Raw genomic sequence first — 21,543 nt, forward strand, 5'->3', positions numbered from 1 at the left:
GACAAGGATCTATCTAGGCGTTATATACAGTTGAACCTCTCTTATCCGGCCTCCCTTTATCCAGATCTCTCTATTATACGGACGCAATCTCGCCGTGATTTTTTTTTTTTATAATTACGGGAGCAAAGGGGGATTCCAAATTCCTTGACAACTCCTACCCAAACACACATGAATTACATATTACTTCCAACATGATTAACATACATTACATCAAATTTCCTTCCAAATTGCTCACCTCCAGACATTTCAACATCCCCAAACATCCCCAAATGTAACAATGAAAAGGTTGCAGTATACACATTACTACATGTGGTACTACAATGGGCTACATCAGTACATGTGTATGTATATGTACATGTATAAAGCATTGAGTCTCCCGTATCCGGCCCAATCCCTTATCCGGATGAGCCCCGGTCCCGACTTGTCCGGATACTAGAGGTTCAACTGTAAATGTATATATTAATACAGCTGTAGACTAAATTAATATGCAATATCCAGGGCTGCACACTAACCCTTTTTTTTCTCCCCCTCCTGGTCCAACCTTTTTGTCGGACCAGTAAGTACACAGTTTTTCCATTTTTTACTGGTCTATTCCTGAAAAAGTTACTGGTCCGACAGTGATTTTAACTGGTCAGGAATCGTCAAACCAGTGCCAGTGTGAAAATGTGGGGGAATATTATATTTTTTTTTAAAGTTACGAACTGATAAAGCTACAATAACAAGACAAATTGGTAACTTTGTATGGCACAGGTGTTGAGCAACTCTATTTGTTTGTACACAAGTTTCATTAATTTTTATTTTTCTCAAATTATTCATCCAATGACCACATGCAAAAAAAAGTATTACTCATACAGTGGACTCCCATTAAAACGAAGTCCTAGGGACCGGCATTTTTCTTTTGTTATATCAAAATGTTGTTATAACTGAACAAATTAACAATAAAAACCATAAAACCAATTATTTTGCAACCTGGATTTTTATTTCGTTGTAACCGGAATTTCGTTATAACCATGTTTACTATAACGGGAGTGCACTGTATTTTACACCACAAACTGATCTGGAGAAAAATTTTATCACGAGAAAAATGAAAATTTGTGACATTCTGTGCACTAACAAAATGGAGAGGTGCCAAACAGCCATACTCACAAAGAGTTGCCAATATTTCTTGCTCTCTAAACTGTATCAATTCATAAACTCTATAAGTCTATAGCATTTTGTGTACACATGTAACTTTTTTCCCAAATTTTCACTGATCTACTTTTCTTATTTTTCTGTTTTCAAACAAAGCAACATACTACCAGGATGGAGTTTCCTTTGAGGGATTGTTCAAGTGTACAGCACTGGAGGAAAAAAAAAATTCTACATCACACAGACACCAACAAATCAGAAGGAAACTATAAGATTTACATTTCTGTCTTATATGACTGCATTTATTGTCGGTGCCCATCACTTCCAAATTCAGAAAATGCCCCAATGGATTACAAAGAAAAAAGCCAGAGTCCTGTTCACGCCTGTCAAACATGGGTGAGAAAGATGTAAATCAGCCAGTCAAGAGAAGTTGAATCTGCTTCCAAAACTGGATGGTAAGTCCACTGCATCTGCTTTTGTGGTTGATACTGTAGTGTGTATGTCTGTCCGTCTTTGTGTATGTGAGAGTTGGCACAGATGGTACGTACACTAGCTCCTGTCCTAATCCTGGACCTGGTTTGCTCTCAGGAACGACGCCTTCTTCTGCTTCACGCGGTCTTTGCGCTGGGCCAGGGTCAGCTTCGCACGGTTCCACCTGCCATACAGAAACATGGTCCATGTAGTTAATAGTCATGGAAATACAAACAAATAAAAAGCAACAACAAATAAGATATTTTATGGGAAAAAGTAATTGCCCCTGATGTTGAACTTTGACCACTATCACTAAATGCACATACTTCTTCACTTACAGTGCACTCTTGTTACAATACTCAGGACCAGTGGTTTTCTTTCATTATACATTGTATCAAAATTTCATTGTAACCACACAGCGAAGTATGGAAAGATTATATATGATCACTTTCGAACCTAAATTTTTACTTTGTTGTAAAGAGAATTTCATTTAAAACCCTGTTCATTAAAAGTGGGGTGCACTGTATTTTAACGATTCCTAACAAAGTCTATTCACCACAGAACATTTCTAGCTGGAGTTGCAACTGAAACACAATCATTTGGGGGCAATTTTCTTGAAACACTGCTCAAAATTCAATCAGCATTCTACACCCCATGTGGCATTTCTTATGGATCTCGAACTAAGATTATCTATTGAGCATGTGTTTCTTTGTTGTCGCCCTTTCTGAGACTGTGATACTGCAATCTCCGACAAACGGAAAGCCAAACAAACTGCTCCCACCTTCCCCCCCCCCCCCCAAAAAAAAAGGTTGTAGAATAAAGATTTAAAAAAGGCCTGTAGCACCCTTTGGGGCAGAGGATCAAAATGTCGGTTGAGAATGAGAAGGGCGTTAAGTTGCCACTAAACCCATAGTGTTCACGACCACTTAACACCCTTCTCATTCTCAACAGACGAAAAGAAAAATCTGCAGTGGCCTTTTAGATTCTACCACTCTATCTTGAAGTACGCTACATTTATATTTTTATAGCAGCATACAATAATTCTACTGTGACTGAGAATGGCATCATGGTGGTAAAGCCTCGTGTAAACTAGATACAGAATTTTGTCAAAAGTACTAAAGTGCTTCCTGGAAAGTACAAAATCTTGAACCCCCCTTTAAATAATAATTCTGTCATGTGATGAATTTCACAAGATTTTAAATCCAGGGAAATCTCATAATAACTAGCTTGCTTACAAGGTCCAAGGGTATCAATTTTAATGAGGTTAATCAGGCGGTCGTGATTTCACTGTTACCGTATTTGGCTGGTCTTGTTCAAGAGGTTTTTTAGTATGTCTATGAGGAGGTACCAGTAATGACAAGGTAAGCTTGGCAGTTCTGGCAACCTTGTTATTCAACACTCAAACTCTACTTGTGCATTTTATCAATGAAATGTGGTAAGTGCGGGTTTTTAGCTACACTTGTAAGGATCCACCATTTCTGGTTAGAAATAAGTGTAAATGGAATGAACTTACCTCTTTGGAGTCACGGTGCGTTCAGGTTTGGACTTGGCCACAGGATCGGCCCTGATGGCAGCATGGGCATTCTTGTACATCTGCTCCAGCTGGGATACACAAAGCGACAGGGAATGGAGCATGGTGTGAATCTAACTTTAAGCAGGGTATCAAAAAGTAAAGCATAATCCATGAAGTAACTGGATGAGTACAGATAGATTGGGAGTATTTGTGCAAAAGTTCAGTCATTCAACAACCAGTGGCTACGACTTTAATCGAAGGACGACACCTCACAAGTAAATGGCAACCACTGATATAATCCCTTTGCTACCACATAAGCACATTAATTTCTGAATCACTAAAGGCATCTTATATCAATTTGAACAACCCTCAGCAGCCATTTAGGAATCACTAGGATCATACGGTAATTCCAGCTGTTTTTTTGGCATATCATCACCGGGTGTATTTTCCTCTTTCTCCTTCTTCTCAATCTCTCACATCAGTTCCAAACAAGCACACAAGAAGAGTGTGTCAGGGTGGAAGGGTACTAAAATATGAATACAGGTGACTCCCATTATAACGAAATCGTCAGGACCAGCAGATGCAAAATTTCTTATTTGCCGCGCATCTAAGTATGTAAAGATATATAGATTTTAATGTGGAAACTTGAATTTTTACTTCGTTGTTGAGAGTGTTTCGTTATAGCATGTTCGTTTCATAAACGGTTGTGCACTGTATTCTTGGTCTAAGATGAGCATTCAATATCTGCCTCCCATCCAAAGATCACCACAACATCAGAGAGGACTTTTATGGATGAGAGGTACCAGCCCCCAAGAGTTCTCCATAGGTTTATCATTCATCAGTAGTCCTTACCCAGCAATCCTTATTACAGACATCCATTACAGTCAACTCAGCACAAGTCAACAGCACATATATGTTGAATAATCAGCCAAGTCAATCAAAATAAAGATTTCCATAGCCTTACAAGTGTAATTTCTATGCTCAAGCAGAAGTCAAACAGTGTCTTACGTGGACTCAACTGCATTTCCACTAGGAAAACTTTATGTACTTGTCCAGTTCTAGTTATGTCATATATTGCAGGAAATAGTCCAATTTTTTGCCCCTCCCCCTCCCCCAACCTGCCCCCCCCCCCCCAAAAAAAAAAATGAATAAATAAATAAATAAACTGGTTCATATGTCATTCCCACAAACTACGAACCAAAAGGATGTAGAAAAAGGAGGGGGGAAATACATATTATAATATTTCCTCAAAACCCTATGCACAAAAAACCCACTACATGTAGACATGTACGACATATAAATGACTATAATGATTTTTTAAAAGTATTTATGCCATTAATTTCATTCTCATCAATAAAAAAAAGATGGTTTCACACTCTTTCTGATATACAGTTCCACAGATATGAGTTTTACAGAGCACAAGGGCAAATATCTCATATCATGAGGGATGATGCTAATCAACTAGGGGAACATCTTCTGAGCAGGCATCAAATACAAAGCATGCTAAAAATCTGACAACACAGATGTGGGCAAGAGTCGGTATTGAAACTATATAAATACACAGATCCATGGCAGTAGCATGCTTTTGTTTTTTTATCTGCTTAAATCTGTGAACTTAAGATTTCAGGATCATAAAACAGAGGGTTTAATCATCTCACATTGTCGGGGCTGATGTTGTGCTTGATGAACTGGGAGAACTGCCTCTTGTAGGCCTCGTCTTCCTCCTGCAGCTCCTTCATGTAGTCCGCCACATGACCTCCAAAGATGTACTTCCTGTGCACCTCGGCGCTGAACTCTGCACTCTCTGCGTCGTAGCCAGGGAAGCGCTTGTTGCTAAAAGATAAAAGATACAAGTACGATCAAAGCATCACAAACATTCAAACACAACCTTTTGCTTCTAATTTCAAGAGGCGGGTAATGCCTTGTTTGTATCATACATTTGAAGTCTTTGATCAACACGTTTTAATACTATTCAAATACATTCTCCGTCTCATGCACTCATACATGCACACACACCCCCAAACACACGCACAAACATACACTGTACATACAGAGTTTCTCTATCATATTTATGGAAGAGTAATACAGTAGTAATCGCAGTCCTGACGCCTAGGTACCTGGAGATGGCCGGGACTTGCGTCTAGTTGCATTTTTAGGATGTTACACATCAGGGACAAGTCTGGGTCAAGTCCAGACAGGCCAGGAAATATTTGTGTAGAAATCCCTGGCTAATTCACTGACAGGCCAGAGGGTATTTAAGGAACTCAAAAATATTCCTCGATGTCAATGTTAATGTTAATGTTTATGTCAATGTTAATGTCCTCAAACCCTGCTATATTTCCAACCCACCCAGGCCGAGAAATGAATTTCCCCCAACAAACCCTGGTATATTCCTGACCAACACAGGCAAAATAAGTGAATCTCCCCTGACAAATCCCAGTATATTCCCAACCAACCTGGGGCAAAAATGCTAAAATCCCTAGCCACATTGAATGCCAGTCCCAGTCATCCCCGGTAACTCAGGGGGTCAGCGCTACAATTGAAAAGTGCACGGGCTTATTCGTTCTTCAAAAAATTCAAAGAGTTTGAAGCTTATCAGGCCTAAACATTTTCCATAGATCTTTGATGCTGATATAAACTTGATGCTTAATTCATATCACCTCATCAGGGCAGCATTCTATATCATTCCTCTCTTTGAACAATTCTGCCATTAGTATCTTTAATCACTTGTCCTACTCTTTGATCTCTCACTATTTCCATTTGCAACACTGGCATTGGTTTTTGTTTGTTTGTTTGTTTGGTTGGTTGGTTGGTTGGTTGGTTGATGGGTTTTGGGGTTTTTTTGTTTTTGTTTTTGTTTTTCTTTATTTGCTTTTTTTTTTTTTACTGTTGTCACCTCCATAAATTTAGACCCAAAACAATAAGGGGAAAAGGAAGGAAAAAAGAAACCCACAGCAAGTTTTGGCATTGAAGCTACCAGAGGCTTCCAGGTCTATATACGGTTTACTTGTCTCTTACCTGTGTGGGATCTCCAGACCACCATCAACAGCACCCTTCAGCACTCCGAAGACCTTGGCCCCGGTGGTGGTCCTTGCCAGACCAACGTCCAGGAAGCAACGGAAGGCTCCGGCCTGTCCCTCCTCACTCTCCACCAGGTAGTCATCACCATCAGGCTCCGTCTGGCCCTCGTAGATGGTATCCAGGTTGAACTTCTTCAAGACCTGTCGCAAGGAGGAACAAACACGCATTGGGACCATTGATCAAACAGTCTGATTGAACATTTTGCGTTTAGCAATGAATTATTCAAGATGTATCCAATTCCTAACAGTGAAATTTGGGGGTGTGAATCACCAATTATGCCACTCTTTCATTTGATCTCACCTTGCCACATTTTAATGATAGTAAAACCTAAATTGAAATGGAATGTAGAAATTGTTAATTACACACTATGCAAAATTAGCCATAGAATTGACGTACTACAAGTCCAGCCTAAATCTTTTGAGCAAAACTGCCCATTCATATTTTTCTTTTGCAAGAAGTCTGATGACTGGTGGCTCATTAGGTTTCAGTTTGTGTCAACTGAAAGAAAATGTAGCTGGTGGATGGTGAAAAGCAGGGTGCTACATAAGCACTTGCCCGACTGCCCAGGGCAAGTGAAAATCAAATTCGGGCAAGTGTTCTTGAACAATGAGAACAAATGCTTGCCCGAATTGGGCAAGCAAAGAGTTTGGAAGCCACCTTTTTTTTTTCACTTATTACCCCCAATTACCAACAACCCCACTTTTAGTCAACCACACAGAAGCCCAAAGATAATGGCTGTTTAGTGATGCGACACACTTTATATTTCATTTCAGCAACTTTCCAACGCTTATGTGAAGAAGCCCCAATGCAATGCAACGGCAACACTAACTGTCTTGATCGGACCAATTTATTACTCCATTGTATTTAAGTGTGAGAATCAATGTGTGCTGTTTATTCAAATTATTGTGTTTTATTAAGCCCTTGACTTACACATGATTTTCTATATTACTAGCATTTCTTTTTATTTTGGACTTTCTTTTTGGGCAAGTAAAATGAAAGTTCGGGCAAGTGTTATGCAGCAAATATAAAAATCTGCTTGCCCGACCGGGCAAGTGGTAAAATAAAGTTATGTAGCACCCTGGAAAAGTATGACAGAAATACATACACAGTTTCCTTCATTCACAGATATCATTTGGACCCACTACTTTTGGTTAATATGAGAAAATTATACAATTACATTTTCCTGTTTCTTTTTAGTTGTCTTGTTTTTACTTCCTCATAAGCACTGTTGCAAATGTTCTTCTGGTCAGGGTGACCTTTGACCCAGCTAAAGGAAGATCAAAGAGGGAAGCCAAATCAAACCTCACATTGCTGTGCATGGAAAATTCAACATATGGACCTTCCAAAATTCTGATATGTTCACACATTTAGTGTCACCACCCTCAGAAGCCAAGTTGGAATCAGTGGGTGTCATACGGTAATTCCAGCTGTTTTAAGGCATATCATCATAGGGTTTCTACTCTGCATAGCACAGAAACTTCTACAAATGTGCGAGTACTTGTGTGTGGTTCTATATTTTATTTACTTTTTTCTCCTTTTACAAAAGTAATTCTACGACTTCTTTCCTGGTAAATTCAAATTACCATGTAAACATTTTTTAGTTGGTTCAGTTTAATAGTACAGTAAATGAGAATTTAAGATAGAATGGTCAAGTTTCACTTTTCTGGTAATTGAATACAAGCTACCTCACTTCTGTCCAATTCAAAATTTCCACACACAAAAAAAAATAGAACTCAAAAAAAAAAGAACAAACAAACAAACAACCAAGGCTTTGTGCAAAGGCATGATCAAAGAGTGCAAACTCACCCTGCGGGCAAGGAGAAGTCCAGTGCAGTACGCTGCAGCGTAGTTGGTCAGCCCGACCTTGACGCCATAGCGAGGGAGCTCGTGTGAGTAGGCTGCACACACGATGTAGTCTCCCTCTATCTTGGCATACGCTATCTGCAAAAGAAAAAGGCCAACAAAAATGCTACCAACTTGAGGCCAATTCTCATGCACTGACAGCCATGTAATAATAAATTCACTCAATTCCATAAGTGAGATTTTCTACTAAATTTTGATAAATCAGAATATGTACAACTTGAACATGCAATGTCAATATTTGCCTTGCACTGGAAGTGCAATGCGAGTCTGAGCTCAGAGCACTGTTTGTAAGTGGAGTGTCACCATCCTCAGAGGCCAAGTTGGAATCAGTGGGTGTCATACGGTAATTCCAGCTGTTTTAAGGCATATCATCATAGGGTTTCTGCTCTGCACTACCACTTGCACCACAATGCAACCGGTTTGGAAACAAGTGTTTACTTATATCACAACTGGCTAGTCAAAAGTTACAAAAAGCCTAACAATGAAAATATCAATGCACTTTGCTCAAGATGGTTACATGAAGACCAATAGATTTTCTTGATACCTCACAACTTTCAAAGGCATCAATCTGTCATGTACAAGAGTAAACACTTGATAATATCATGAAGTTGTAATGAAGCAATGCTGTCTACATCAATGATCTTCTCCAGTTTCATTGTGAGGCTACTTGCCAAATGTACAAGTTTTCACAAGAAAGATGCATGAAAATATGAAAAACAAACAAAAATTAAAAAGAATTTCTTTCCATGGTTACACCTTGAATGTACAATCTTGGCAAAAGCGCAAAACATGTAAAAATTCTTCTTGTTGCTGTTTCAGCAATACCTATCAAATATATCATACATTGATACATGAGACGCAAAATGCTTTCTCTTCAACATTCGAACAGTGGGAAAATAGTCCATACAACAAGCACATCATAGTCACTGAAATGCCCACCTGACATGTTATGTCCTTGTTGGTGAATCGCACAATCATGCGATACTTGGGGGTGTTGTACTTGTTCTTGTCTTGGACGACCAGGTAGCGGCGGGCCTGGTAATCAGTCCTGCCTTCACGCCTACGCCGGAATTTCACCTGGTATCGCTTGAAGTAGGCCTTGTTCTTCACAACTTTAACGAACCCCTGCAAATGAATGATTTTGTTAAACTCATTAATTGTGTATGGTCAGTTTTGGCTTTCAACCAAGAAGAAAAAACAAAAACAAAAACGTAACCAAATATCTAGCCTTCAAAAAAACACAACTAGAATTTAATAGTGGAAAAAGACTAAGTTCAAGGCACAGTAGTTTTGTATGTCACATGTCAATGCACCAACTCTGGACAACAAAAAGCTGTAACCAGCAATGTCTCAATGCCATTCAGAGATGTGGACTATTTTCATCAACAAATCGTAATGTATTGCTGGAATTTAGTTAAATATATCTGACCTTCCCCTGTTCTGAGTACATGTAGATCTTGATCTTGCAGAACTCTACTCCACATTTTGTCAAGACCGTTACTCTAATATTGTCTACTAAAATAAATGTTTGAAATTGGCCTTGAGTTTATCACAATGTAGCCAGTCAGCCTGCAGCCTACAGACCTACTTTTTACAATAACTTATGCTTTTTACATTTGCACCGAAGGATCAAACCTAGAACCCTATTCCTAATCTACTTGTTTTGCATTCAATTCGAGATCCATAGCCAGATGGCATGTCTTTCAATTTGTAGCAGAATGGTGCTGTTTCCATCTTACCGAGTGCTTACAAAACCAACTTGCTAAAATTCCATAAATTCAGCTTCAGAAGGAAAAAATTTCCCTTCTTGAATCTGAATAGCAATTTTAGGCTATGGACATAGAGAAAGCTGTCCAAATAAGCTTTTCTGCCATGTCTTATCTCCTAAAGTAAGTCAAAAAAAAAATATATATATGTTACAAATAGCTAACTACTTTTATTGCAATGTTGACATTGTTAAATGGGCATTTCCACAGTAAAAGGGTACATTTTAGGAATGTTGTTTAATTTTACTTTATCCTTCACATACTGGCAATATCGTTCACAACAGGAAAGTCCTTTATTAATCATCTCCAAAGATACATAAAAAATCCCAAATGTTGCCATAAAAAATGCAATATCAGCGCAATTCTTTTTCAAAGCGCGTGGAAATTAAGTTCAGTATTAAGAATCAGAGTCGCAAAAAAGTGCTAAAATTGAGAAAATCGCCATTCTGTTCTGAGAAGCGCATAGTGTGATAGTATCTGCAAAAACACAAAAGAAAACAAAATCTCCGTCTGTGCCAATGCAGTGACCAAATGTTAGGGCAGAGGTTGAATCGAATGCAAGTGCCGAGTTGACAGAATTCAACCACCAATGCAAAGGGCACTGCAACGTCTGTCCTCGATGCATGCAACCTTATGCCAACAAGGTATGGAGCAGTGCTTTGCTCAGCAGCACATTATGCACACCGACATTGAACATGGCATGGGCACACCCATCGCCTGACCAAAACCTAGCTGGGCCCAGGGCAGTCAGATTCTGGCTGGTCATCACCAGTTATAAACTGGTACTCTAACCCTCTAGACCTAGAACCATATGTCAATATATCATTAGGGCCTAGATCTAGTATTTCTAAATCTTTTTGAGATTTTGTGAAATCCTATGAATTTGTATTAAGATGCAAGTTGTAGAACCTCTACTCCCTATCTTGTGACAAAATCAAAATTGAGAAGGAGATACATGCCAAAGGCAAAGTTTGATAAGGGTGCTGTTCGTTATTCCGAAGGTTCCTTATTCCGAAGGTTCGTTAATCCGAAACATGCAAATTCCCTATACCTAGAGGTTCGTTAATCCGAAAATGAAAAAGGGTTCGTTAATCCGAATAGTTGTGGTGTTATTCCAAAGGTTCGTTATTCTGAAGATTTGTTCATCCAAAAATGAAATTCGGAAAAACAAACCTTCGGAATAAGGAAACTTCGGACTGAAGAGCCTTCGGAATAACGAACCTTCGGAATAACGAGCTGTAACCGTTTGATAGACAGGCCATGAAAAATAAATTGATAATTGTTTTAGACATGATTTTGTATGAGGGTATCATTTAGATTTTCAATTCTACTTACGAGTCTAGTCAGTTGCAGAAGATATTGCACAAATCTCAAGGAGTCAAGCATCTGCATTCCACTGTAGTTTACTCCCTTTCAACAAATTCACTTATTTCAACAACTCCCGTTTTTAGAGCTCTAGAGTTCTACTCTAGAAACATGATATGAGCAACTCTCCACATCTGTTCATTCCACATTCTGACGCAAAAACTATGGCAATTGTGCACTTTACGACCCTATACTATATCAGAGACTCCAACCCTAAACACCTTCTGATCTGGATATTCTCCCGCCTGAAACCCCCAGCAAACGGGAGACTCCAACTTGATGTGCGCGCATGAAGTTCCTTGCGGTCTAGGGTTCTAGATGCTCTCTCCTGCTATCTAAGGCTTATTTTTCAACATACAATGAAATTAAGTAAGAAATAATTTCAAGCGGGAGAAATTAAATCTCAAACGGAACGGGAGATTCTGCAAAAATGGGCTTTCGGCGGGAGATCTCCCGTCGAAAGAGGGAGAGTTGGAGTCTCTGCTATATCATCAGTGAAGATTTCACCCTAGACAAATCGAGCAGTGCGTACGGATTCGAGTACCTATCAGCAATGATCAGATATGACCATACGTGGTCGGACCGGACAAGTAGTGGGACCAGACTAAAAAATTACTTCCACAAACACAATAAAATCCGATAAAATAAGCATAAAATACAATGGCTTTTGAATAAATAATTTATACCAATTTTTGAGGCAACTTCTCTGAAGCAGAATTCGGCGATTTGTTTCATGATTTGTCAACCAGAAGAAGCGTGCAATATTCTATCACACGCGCTATGTGAAACTTGTGCACGTGTTCGAGTCAGAAACAACAAACTTCAGTGTTAATCCATAATACACGCAGGCTGGCTAGATATGTCTACAACATTCAAAATATATTTGCAAGGGTTTCAGTTAAGTTCTCTGTGTTAATTACAACAGAAATTGATTTTGTTTGCTTTACTCTGGAAGAACTGTTATTTTCAGAACCTCATCATTGTGTATTGAAATATTTTTATTGTCAATATTATTGAGAATGGCAATCAATGTGAAATATTCATCTAAATCTCAACTTCTCAAGTGTCCAGGTACACAATCCCCCCCCCCCCCCCCATCATACAATCGGGATTCTATTTCTACTTTTCTAGATTTAACCCGTTTAAAACTAGAGTAACTACGGCAGTATGCGGCCTTGCAGCCGTTCGCGGCAGGTACAGCATACACGGTAATATACCGCTAAACACAGCACTGCACTGAGTATGCACACTACACATATACTAACACACTAGCAATCAACAAAAACCAACCATTGAAATGGGCACGATCTCTGACGAAAGTGAAATTTTCTCACCTAAATGACAACATATCGCATCCAAAATGAAATTTTCGGTACTTCTTAACATAACAGTTAAGAAACAATGGTCCAAGAAACTGGATTTTTTGTCGTTTTCTCGATGTTCATGGATTTTGAAAACATATCCTCACGTAAAATAGAACTTTCGCGAGCCGATGTGGGCCGCCATTTTTTTCGGAAAGTGGATGTTACCATCGAAAAAAATGAGAAAAACACGAGAAAGACATCAACAACACCGCCAGATTTGCGATCTTGTTTGCGGCTAATGCATGTGCGCCCGCTATTTTCACGTGCTTTCGCAATGGGAATTGGCGCTTACGCAATGTTCGCGAGACATGTGAAGGCGTTCAGCTATAGATCGCGGAGCACGCGCGTATTGCATAGGGATTGTACATCGTGCCGCAAGCAGAAATACTACGTCGCATATCGCCCTTATCGGCGAAAATTGTGCCGGGTTTTGCCCTGGTAAATCATGAAAACTGCGTTGGTCAGTGGTAAATTTCTTTTATGAAAACAGTTGCGTTAATTAATAATCTTGTCTATGATATATGAAATGGTTGAAAATAATTTGCCTGATTTGTTTACAAGTTGGAAAAACCCTTAACAATGCTTAAACTGCCGCAAACGGGATATTTTACTCTAGATTGTTCTAGTTACTACCGCGGGTTCGACAGCATATGGTCTATTCTGGTACTGTGCAATGAGTGCATGTGTGCGAGATTTCAGGTGCATGTGCATGTGCAGTGTGCGTATGGCAAGAGAAACTTGCCAGCTGCTCAGACGTAGCCTCAGTCATGTCAGTGCACGGAGGTTCATGGCGTGGGATATCACCTTGGCGTATGCGGAATGAGGCAACGGTTAGGCCTACCAACATGACCAACGACAGGGCTGTAAAGTGCACAATTGCCTTGCCCTTGGCATGGCCATGGCCCATATTTACGGCCAATTGCCATTTTGATCCATGTTGATTGGCAATGCCATGCCTGCCATGGCGATTGGTACTGAATTGTAGAAATCCCTCGCCAACAAGGGCAGGCTTTGCACAGCACCCACAATCACACATGTCCCCTGTATCTGCACACTGCACTACTGATCACGGTCATACAGAACAGGTATTGAAGTAGGTCTTGCTCTAGAATCTATATGCATAACTTGCATTAGACCCGACAACACCGGGCACTGTCTACGAAATGAAAGGTAGGCCTATGATGGGCATGCATGGGCATTGGTCCTAGCAAGTACACTCAGTCAGTGCAGTACAACGCTAGAGGTTGCACTTCCACGTATCCCCGTGTTGTTGAGGGGGAGACCCATCACTACATCCACTAAATCATAGCATTTTACGACTCATCTGTGCCTGAAACATACTCCTATAAGGGGTTATATGCTCATTAATTGGGATCATAAGTTAATTTATGTAATCAAAGAATTACCATTCTGGCAAATTTGCCCTGATATCAGGGTCTTTTCCGATAGCATCGGTTTAGGGCTGTACACCGTAGAGAAAAGACCGATTTTACGAATTCGAGCACTAAATATATTTGTTCATGTAATAAAAACCTTACCAGCGTTATTGATGCGCCTAAATAATTGAGTGGTACTATAATAATTTATTGATACTTATAATGTAGAAAATATATTTTTTTAATTCAACAATTTTACATGATTTACACTTTAATTGATAGTTACTTCTGACCAATGAGAGCGTATTTACCGCTGAGCTATCGATGAGCAGTGTAGCTACCCATATAATAATCTCTTACTGAATAATTAGTATTATTACTACCAGCCGTTGGAGGCATCACAATCTTTTCAGATCGGCAGAATCAGGTGTGAATAACTTCTTTTTTTTTTTAACTCGTTTGATTGTCAGACAGATCTCTAAACTCCCTTTACGAGCAGTGGTTCACTGACCGGAATTACCACTCCCATAGCTACCTTTAGTCCTTCACGTTACAAAATATGTAACCGCAGTCCTAACGTTATAAACTAATCTAACAGTTAACAAGTTTATAGATAAACTATATTAAACAAAGAAGGAGGTACATGTTAATATAAATTAATACCGGTATGTCAATGATCGCGATGTCGGTAATTTACACAGTCAGGGGTCTACAGTCCGTTGTTGTTGATGTTGATTGATACTTCCTCGGGTTTTGTCTAGTCTTAAAGGCCCGGCGGAACCGAACCGGGAGAGGGGGACGGGGATTATTTAGGCCCCTCCTCTAACGTTATATTTTTTTTTTAACCAGATAGAGTTAGACAAATCCCGTAGATCGATATACCATGTAGAAGCCTAAACTCTTATACAAATGATGCACAGGATAGAGTGTGTTAGTGAAGGTGCGGCGCGCTCGAGAGTATTGACAATGCCCTGGTGCGACATGCACGAGGCGCAGCCGAGTGCATGTTTGCAACCGTTGCGTTGGGTATCAAAAGGGGTATCAAAAGTTTATTCGATGAAAATTGATTTTGAAATGGCTGAGATATCCAAAAACAAGGTGAAACAAAGAGTTCCTAATATTAGTTGTGGCATGTCGCCTTTTATTATTAGCACTTTTTTGGATATGTCAGCCATTTGAAAACCAATTTTCATCAAATAAATGTTGAATCTTTCTTAAAATTACATGCTCTTTCATATTTCATAAAAGGCTTTTCATTGTCTCACTTAGGAATGTTCAAAACATGAATCCCCACCTCAGCCAGTACTGTACAGTCCCTTCTAAAGCGTTACATATTCTAACGTTAGATTCCAATGCCAATGGTATGCACTGCACTAGCACTGTACGTGGGCCCCTCACCCGCACCCCCACTTTTTTCACCCCCACCCCCCGGAAGAATAGACCGTATTATTCGATTATTAAGATGACGGGAATTCTATTATTAATAATATTGACATTGTTTGATACTTAGGGCCTTAGCTTGTTCTACCAGCTGATGAAGCGAGGGTATATGTAAACCCTTTTTTTGTTTTTGTTTTGTTTTGTTTTTTTTTTTGCTTTTTTGCTAGTTGGCAGATTTCAGAAAGTTGCATTGTAACAGTTAGATAGGCCTAACGTTAGACCTTTTTTTTTGCTTTTTTTTTTTTGCTTTTGAGCAGATGAAACTCAGAAGTGGCAGCAGAAGCTGCGGCTGAAGAGACATTCTACAAATGTGGCGCTGGCTATGAGTACAATGGCTGCATAAAAACTTTTACAAATTCTCAACTAACATTAGAGTTTGAATGGATTGTCCGATTCTCCTCAAGCTTTAACTGATGTGTTCTACCAATATTGCTGCCTTCCCTCATAATCCACACATATACCTATATGTGTAAATACGTCCTAGACCATGGTCTAGTCCCCGCCTAAGCGCACCAGGGACCCCAACACACTTATATTTATTGGACTACAAGATGGAGTATGTACCATACCTCAAACTGTAGTGCTGGACATTCACCAGAAATTCCTTCAAATCAAACAGATAGATTTACATCTAATCATTATGCTTTCATAATTTGTTGCACATTTAATTGCTACCATCTCTCTTGTCATTTTCAAAATAACACCATTGAAACTAAATTCACAGTTTTTCCAGACCCATGACTATACCCTCCATTTCCATCACATAGATAAATATCCAAGGTGCGAGTCTTTGATTCCTGTTTGCCGGTGTCACCTGCCCATGTATAACAAGATTTTTCTTTCTTTCTTTTCTTAGTTTGGGTTCTGGTGGGAAAAAAAAAAAACTCCCAACATGTCGTCACATCTTGTTCTATCAGGGAGACTGGCTCTTGTCACAGGTGGGTAATGTGATTCATGAAAGCTTGATCAATTTGATGATTTATTTTAGTTTTTGCTTTGATATAGACCTTATGCATTGACGTCATCACTCGCTTGACAACCAATCGCGACGCCATCTTAGAGGACAAGCGAAGTCCTTGACAACGCACGCGTACATGCAGCTAGCTGTGTGCTTTTCTTACGCCCGTTACTACCGGGTATACCGGCGATCGCCGCGCCGCCTCACTCGCGGGCCTGCCCCAGCAGTCCCTAGGCCGTTGTTCGTCTCGGGGTTGTTCGGTACGCATTTTACTTTTCAACGTTAGACCCGACCTCTTTTTCGCCCCGATCTACCGGTACCTGCTGACCCGGCATCTAAAAAAAAAGAAAGAGAAACGGGGACAGAATGGCTACTATGGCCATGCCAAAACTGTCTAAATATGTAGGGGAGATGACCGGGACAGCAAAAACCCGTTACATTGAGAAGCTGCTTGCATGCCAGCTACAAGCAGACCCCTATACTTTGGAGGACGAAAGCCTGGATGCGAAACCAGATGACATTCCACATGTTGAATGGAATGATATGTTCATCTATTTCATTTCAACGCCAAGTCAGTAGGTACCCTACGCTAGAGAAGAAATCAGAGTGAGTTTGATTCCTATTTTTACTTAACGTACTAGTCTGTAGAGTAGAACACTGGCAGTGTAGTGTAACAGTTAAAGCTTTATAAAGACATTAAAGTTAATTGTTTTTCATCAGAACTCTGGTACTGTACTGGGGTACAGGTAGGGTACTATGTGAGTGAACGTCTGCAACTTAGTGTAATTACTCTTAGTCAAGATGAATGACAGTCATATAGCAGGCAGTAAAGTATAAATAATACAAGTTGATCTACATGGGTCTGATCTGACAGGCAGTCAAAATAATGTACACAATGTCGATAAGTATGAAAGATCCAAATTTGCAGTAAGGTGGCACTTTCATTAAAAGTTGTTATGAATATTGCATTTTTTCAGGATTTTTCATGTTTTCTAGAAGTAGTCTACTTCAAGAATTACAGGTACATGTATTTGAATTTTACTAGACCCTAGTGCTATTAATTTCACTTGGCATTTTTGCAAGTTTTTTTTTTTTTTTTTTTCATGAAAATGTACTTCAACCAAGATGTAGGCCTACGTACGGGTTACGGGATTTGGATTTTTAACAATAAGCCTAAATGCTATCAGTTTTACTTTCCTTTGTTCTTGCAGGCATGGAAATCCATGATGGGCAGTGACAGTTTCCTCCAAGCAGGATGGGTGCATGATATGCGCCTTTTTGTGTACCAGACGGATGCAGGCACTAGAAGGTATGCGGTACTGGGGAAGGTGAAGCACAGTCAACGGATGTCAGCCACACCTCTTCTGCCGTGGTTTGTGGCAGAGAAATGTGGGGAGATTCTTGCTGCTCACTGCACATGTATGGCTGGGTAAGTCAGTATTTCCTTATATTCTGCTATTCTACAACTCTCCTTGACAATGAGCTAGAATGTACCAACAAGATTGACATTTGTGTGCACCCCTTGTTCACAGAGAAATTGAAACAGATACAGTTGTGCCAGATAGATCGCATTTTATTCCCCCTGAATGTAATTTGAATAAGGTTCACCTTGGAGGATGGCAGTGAGTGATTTAGCATTAATGTGGTTTTTTTTTTCTGTTATCATCCATAAAGTGGACCATCATATTTATTTTTATGCCTCCGCCACGAAGTGGTGCCGGAGGCATTATGTTTTCGGGTTGTCCGTCCGTCCGTCCTTCCGTCCGTCCGTCCGTCCGTCCGTCCGTCCGTCCGTCCGTCCTTCCGTCCGTCTGTAATGAATTTTGTGGACAAGGTAACTATCGAAACCTGTTGAGGTATCCTAATGAAACTTGGCATGTATGTGTATTAGGGGGTGAAGTTGTGCCTATCAACTTTTGGGTGCACATGCTCAAGGTCAAAGGTCAAAAGGTCAAGGTCAAATATATAAAATTTCACTATTTCCACTATATCTAGTGAATGCCTGAAGATATTTTCTTGAAACTTAGTGTATACATGTATTACCCAATTAAGATTCTCTGGTGAAAGTTTGGGTCATGAGGTCAAAGGTCAAAGGTCAAAAGGTCAGGGTCAAATACATAAAATTTCACTATTTCCACCATATCTATTGAATGCCTGAAGAGATTTTCTTGAAACTTAGTGTATACATGTATTACCCAATTAAGATTCTCTGGTGAAAGTTTGGGTCATGAGGTCAAAGGTCAAAGGTCAAAAGGTCAGGGTCAAATACATAAAATTTCACTGTTTCCACCATATCTATTGAATGCCTGAAGAGATTTTCTTGAAACTTAGTGTATACATGTATTACCCAATTAAGATTCTCTGGTGAAAGCTTGAGTCATGAGGTCAAAGGTCAAAGGTCAAAAGGTAAAGTAAAAATATTAAAACTTCTTTTTTTTCTCCGTACCTTGGAAAATTGTTCAAGGTATCTTCATGGAACATAGTATATACATGTACTAACTGGAAGTGATTATCTAGAGAATGTAGGGTTCATGGGGTCAAAGGTCAGGGGTCAAAGGTCAAGTGCAACACTTCAAAATTTTACTATTACCCTCATATTTATGCAATGCCAGCAGGGTTATTTTTTTACACTTGGTGTATGCGTGTGTAACCTAATAGAAATTCTCTGGAAAGTTTTTTTTTTTTCTCTTTTTGCCTCAAAGGTCAAAAGGTCAAAGATCAAGTGAAAGTGCTGCACTAACTTTTTCCTCCATATCTCGGAAGTGGCTCAAGTTACCTTGAAACTTAGTACATATTATGCATGTTCTACCTGAAAGTAATTATCTTATGAATTTTAGGGTCAAGGGCCAGATGAAAATGGTAACAATTTACTATTCAATTCAGAAATTGCACTTTTTCTCCACACCTGTACCTTGAAAATTACTCAATGCCTAAATATATGAATGGGTCAAAGTCAAGTTAAAGTCCTTAAATCCCTAGATACATGCTCTCCTATTCATCCAATTAAACCTACGTCAAGGAAGGTGAACATTCAACACATTTGTGACAAACTTGTCATTCCAATATTTTACCAATTTTGTGAAAATGTAATCACACAGTGTCCACATGTACTATCTAGACCTATTGGGAAAATCATGCATTATGGCGGAGGCATACCAGTCGCCAAAGCGACATTTCTAGTCTTTTCTTGTCATCACTATCCCCTTTTTTATTTCTCCACCAATTGGCAGGCAGGTTAATTAAGGAATTGATGAATTGTTCGTTTCATTGTATTTACACAAGTCAAAATTTTATTATATACCTTTTCTGCATATTCACAGACTAGGTGAGGCTTGTTCTCATATAGCAGCTCTTGTCCTCAGCGTAATCAAGGCCAACCAATTGCGGAAGATCCCGGGAGAAGATGCCTGTACGTCCAAGACCTGTGCTTGGTTACCCCCCAACAGAAATGTAGGTACATGAGTATTGTGTTTTCCTGAAAAATGTAATACTTTTGTAAAGTATAGGGTACATTTACAAGGTTGCCCATGGATACTGAGGTCTACATACTTCATGCAATTATAAGGTATCAGCAATTTTTCCTTAAGTGACTAAAAATGAAAGAAAAACCAAAGGAGCAAAGGGCAAGATATTTACCACACTGAAAATGTGCTCTCTATTGCAATTTGATAACTTATTCATTAAGGTTGAAACTGTTTTTAGCATACATTGATAAAAATGTGTAGAACAATGACGTCATTTTACTGATGAAACAAATGGCAATGACTTGTCGATTTCACTTCAAGTTTACATTTTCTCTTAATTACTAATGCAATATCACGCTTATAAACATCTTCATTTTGTATAAGTAAGATCATGAAAGAAATGTCATACCTGTCATAAAAAAAAAAAAAAAAACATTTGTGTGCTTCATGTTTTCGTTGCAGGTTGTCGCCGCCCAGGTGGAAAACATCAAATTCTCAAAACCATCAACCTGCCCCAAGAAGACGTGCCCACCTGTGAAGGCAGTCATCGTTGCTCCGCCGACTGCAGAGGAGCTGGCAGTCTTTCATGCTTCCCTCGCCAGTTTGACCCCTAGACCTGTCATCCATCATGTTATGGACGACTATGCCCACGAGTTCCGCCCAAACGAAAAATTCCCTGAACCTTTGTCAGCGCTGTATGAGCCAGACAGCTTGGGACTGACATACCCAGAACTGCTTGTCAAGTGTGCTGATATTGCTGATTCTCTAAAGGTATGTCAGCTTCTATGATTACTATACAGTTCCCCAGTAATAATGCTGTGCTTGATTTTATTTGTGTTTACCTGCTCAACATAGATGTGTAACTTCATGGTCTTTACTAGCAGATTGTATATTTTTGAGATATTTAAGACAGTTTACAATTACTAAATTACAAGTTCTGCAAATAGTGAGAGTAGTTAGCAAGCTCTCCCATATGCTCCCAGGTGACTTTTTGTGTTCTGTCATAACGACAGATTGGCTATCTGAGAGAACATATCTTTTCAAATTAAGTTTTATTTGACAACATTCGGAAGGTTGCATGCAGTTGTGGATTGCACAGTAACTTCTCACTTTTTAAATTTTGCTATTCCATGTTGCTTTTGTATGAATACTTCATTGCAGGTGACGTCGGCTCAGTGTGAGGCTGTAGAAATGGCAACACGCGACCAAGCAGCCAACAAACGTTGGTTTTCGCAGCAGGCAGGTAGGATCACAGCATCCAATTTCAAGAGCGCAGCCAGAACAAACCAGGCTATGCCCTCTGTCAGCCTTGTCAAGCGCATCTGCTACCCAGAGGCCTTTCATTTCTCAACAGAAGCAACAAGGTAACAATAATTGTCTCAGATGTACAAAATTGTAAGGTTACATTACATTCTATCAATATTTTGTGTCATCCTTAATACACAACAATAATAACGAACATTGGTATTAGAACAGAATTCTTGTTTACAACGAAGTAATAACTCAGGTCCCATACAAAGTAATCATCCATATATTTTTATATAATTTACTGTTCACCTTTGATGAAATTTTGAGTTAACAGAAGAAAATCACCAATCCTTATGCCTTCAGTAATATTGGAGTAAACGCTCTTCTTTCAAAAATGAATGAGTAGATAAAAGAAATGAAAAGGGTAGACAAGGATTTCATGAAATTATTGTGTCAAGCTTTAATCAGACATGCTAAGAAGAGTTTACAACACTTAGTATTTTGCA

General features: G+C 39.3%; 2 protein-coding genes across 4 annotated transcripts in view; one reads left to right on the forward strand and one right to left on the reverse strand.

The window, feature by feature from the left end:
- Positions 1-1,402: 1,402 nt before the first annotated feature.
- On the reverse strand, positions 1,403-14,038 carry LOC140241238 (large ribosomal subunit protein uL18-like). Its single transcript, XM_072320990.1, has 7 exons — positions 13,958-14,038; positions 8,996-9,181; positions 8,000-8,134; positions 6,131-6,333; positions 4,771-4,945; positions 3,113-3,201; positions 1,403-1,783 (listed from the first exon to the last, which is right to left on the reverse strand). Exons 1-7 carry the CDS (start codon positions 13,958-13,960, stop codon positions 1,690-1,692), a joined length of 885 nt encoding a protein of 294 aa, XP_072177091.1. The 5' UTR covers positions 13,961-14,038; the 3' UTR covers positions 1,403-1,689.
- Positions 14,039-14,269: 231 nt separating this feature from the next.
- The window catches only part of LOC140240473 (estradiol 17-beta-dehydrogenase 8-like), a 42,160-nt gene continuing 34,886 nt past the window's right edge, over positions 14,270-21,543 (forward strand). Inside the window, exons 1-5 of one of the 3 annotated variants that reach the window (XM_072320245.1) lie at positions 16,285-16,305; positions 17,537-17,754; positions 19,646-19,775; positions 20,252-20,560; positions 20,951-21,153. In XM_072320245.1, the coding sequence (XP_072176346.1) occupies positions 17,549-17,754; positions 19,646-19,775; positions 20,252-20,560; positions 20,951-21,153 (848 nt within the window). In that variant the 5' untranslated portion in view covers positions 16,285-16,305; positions 17,537-17,548. Of the gene's footprint in view, positions 14,355-16,223; positions 16,306-16,910; positions 16,932-17,536; positions 17,755-19,645; positions 19,776-20,251; positions 20,561-20,950; positions 21,154-21,543 lie in introns of those variants that run through there. The other 2 variants (XM_072320244.1, XM_072320246.1) reach the window with 2 other exon arrangements.

This window comes from Diadema setosum, chromosome 17, assembly GCF_964275005.1.
Source record: "Diadema setosum chromosome 17, eeDiaSeto1, whole genome shotgun sequence".
NCBI classification, from domain to species: Eukaryota; Metazoa; Echinodermata; class Echinoidea; order Diadematoida; family Diadematidae; genus Diadema; species Diadema setosum.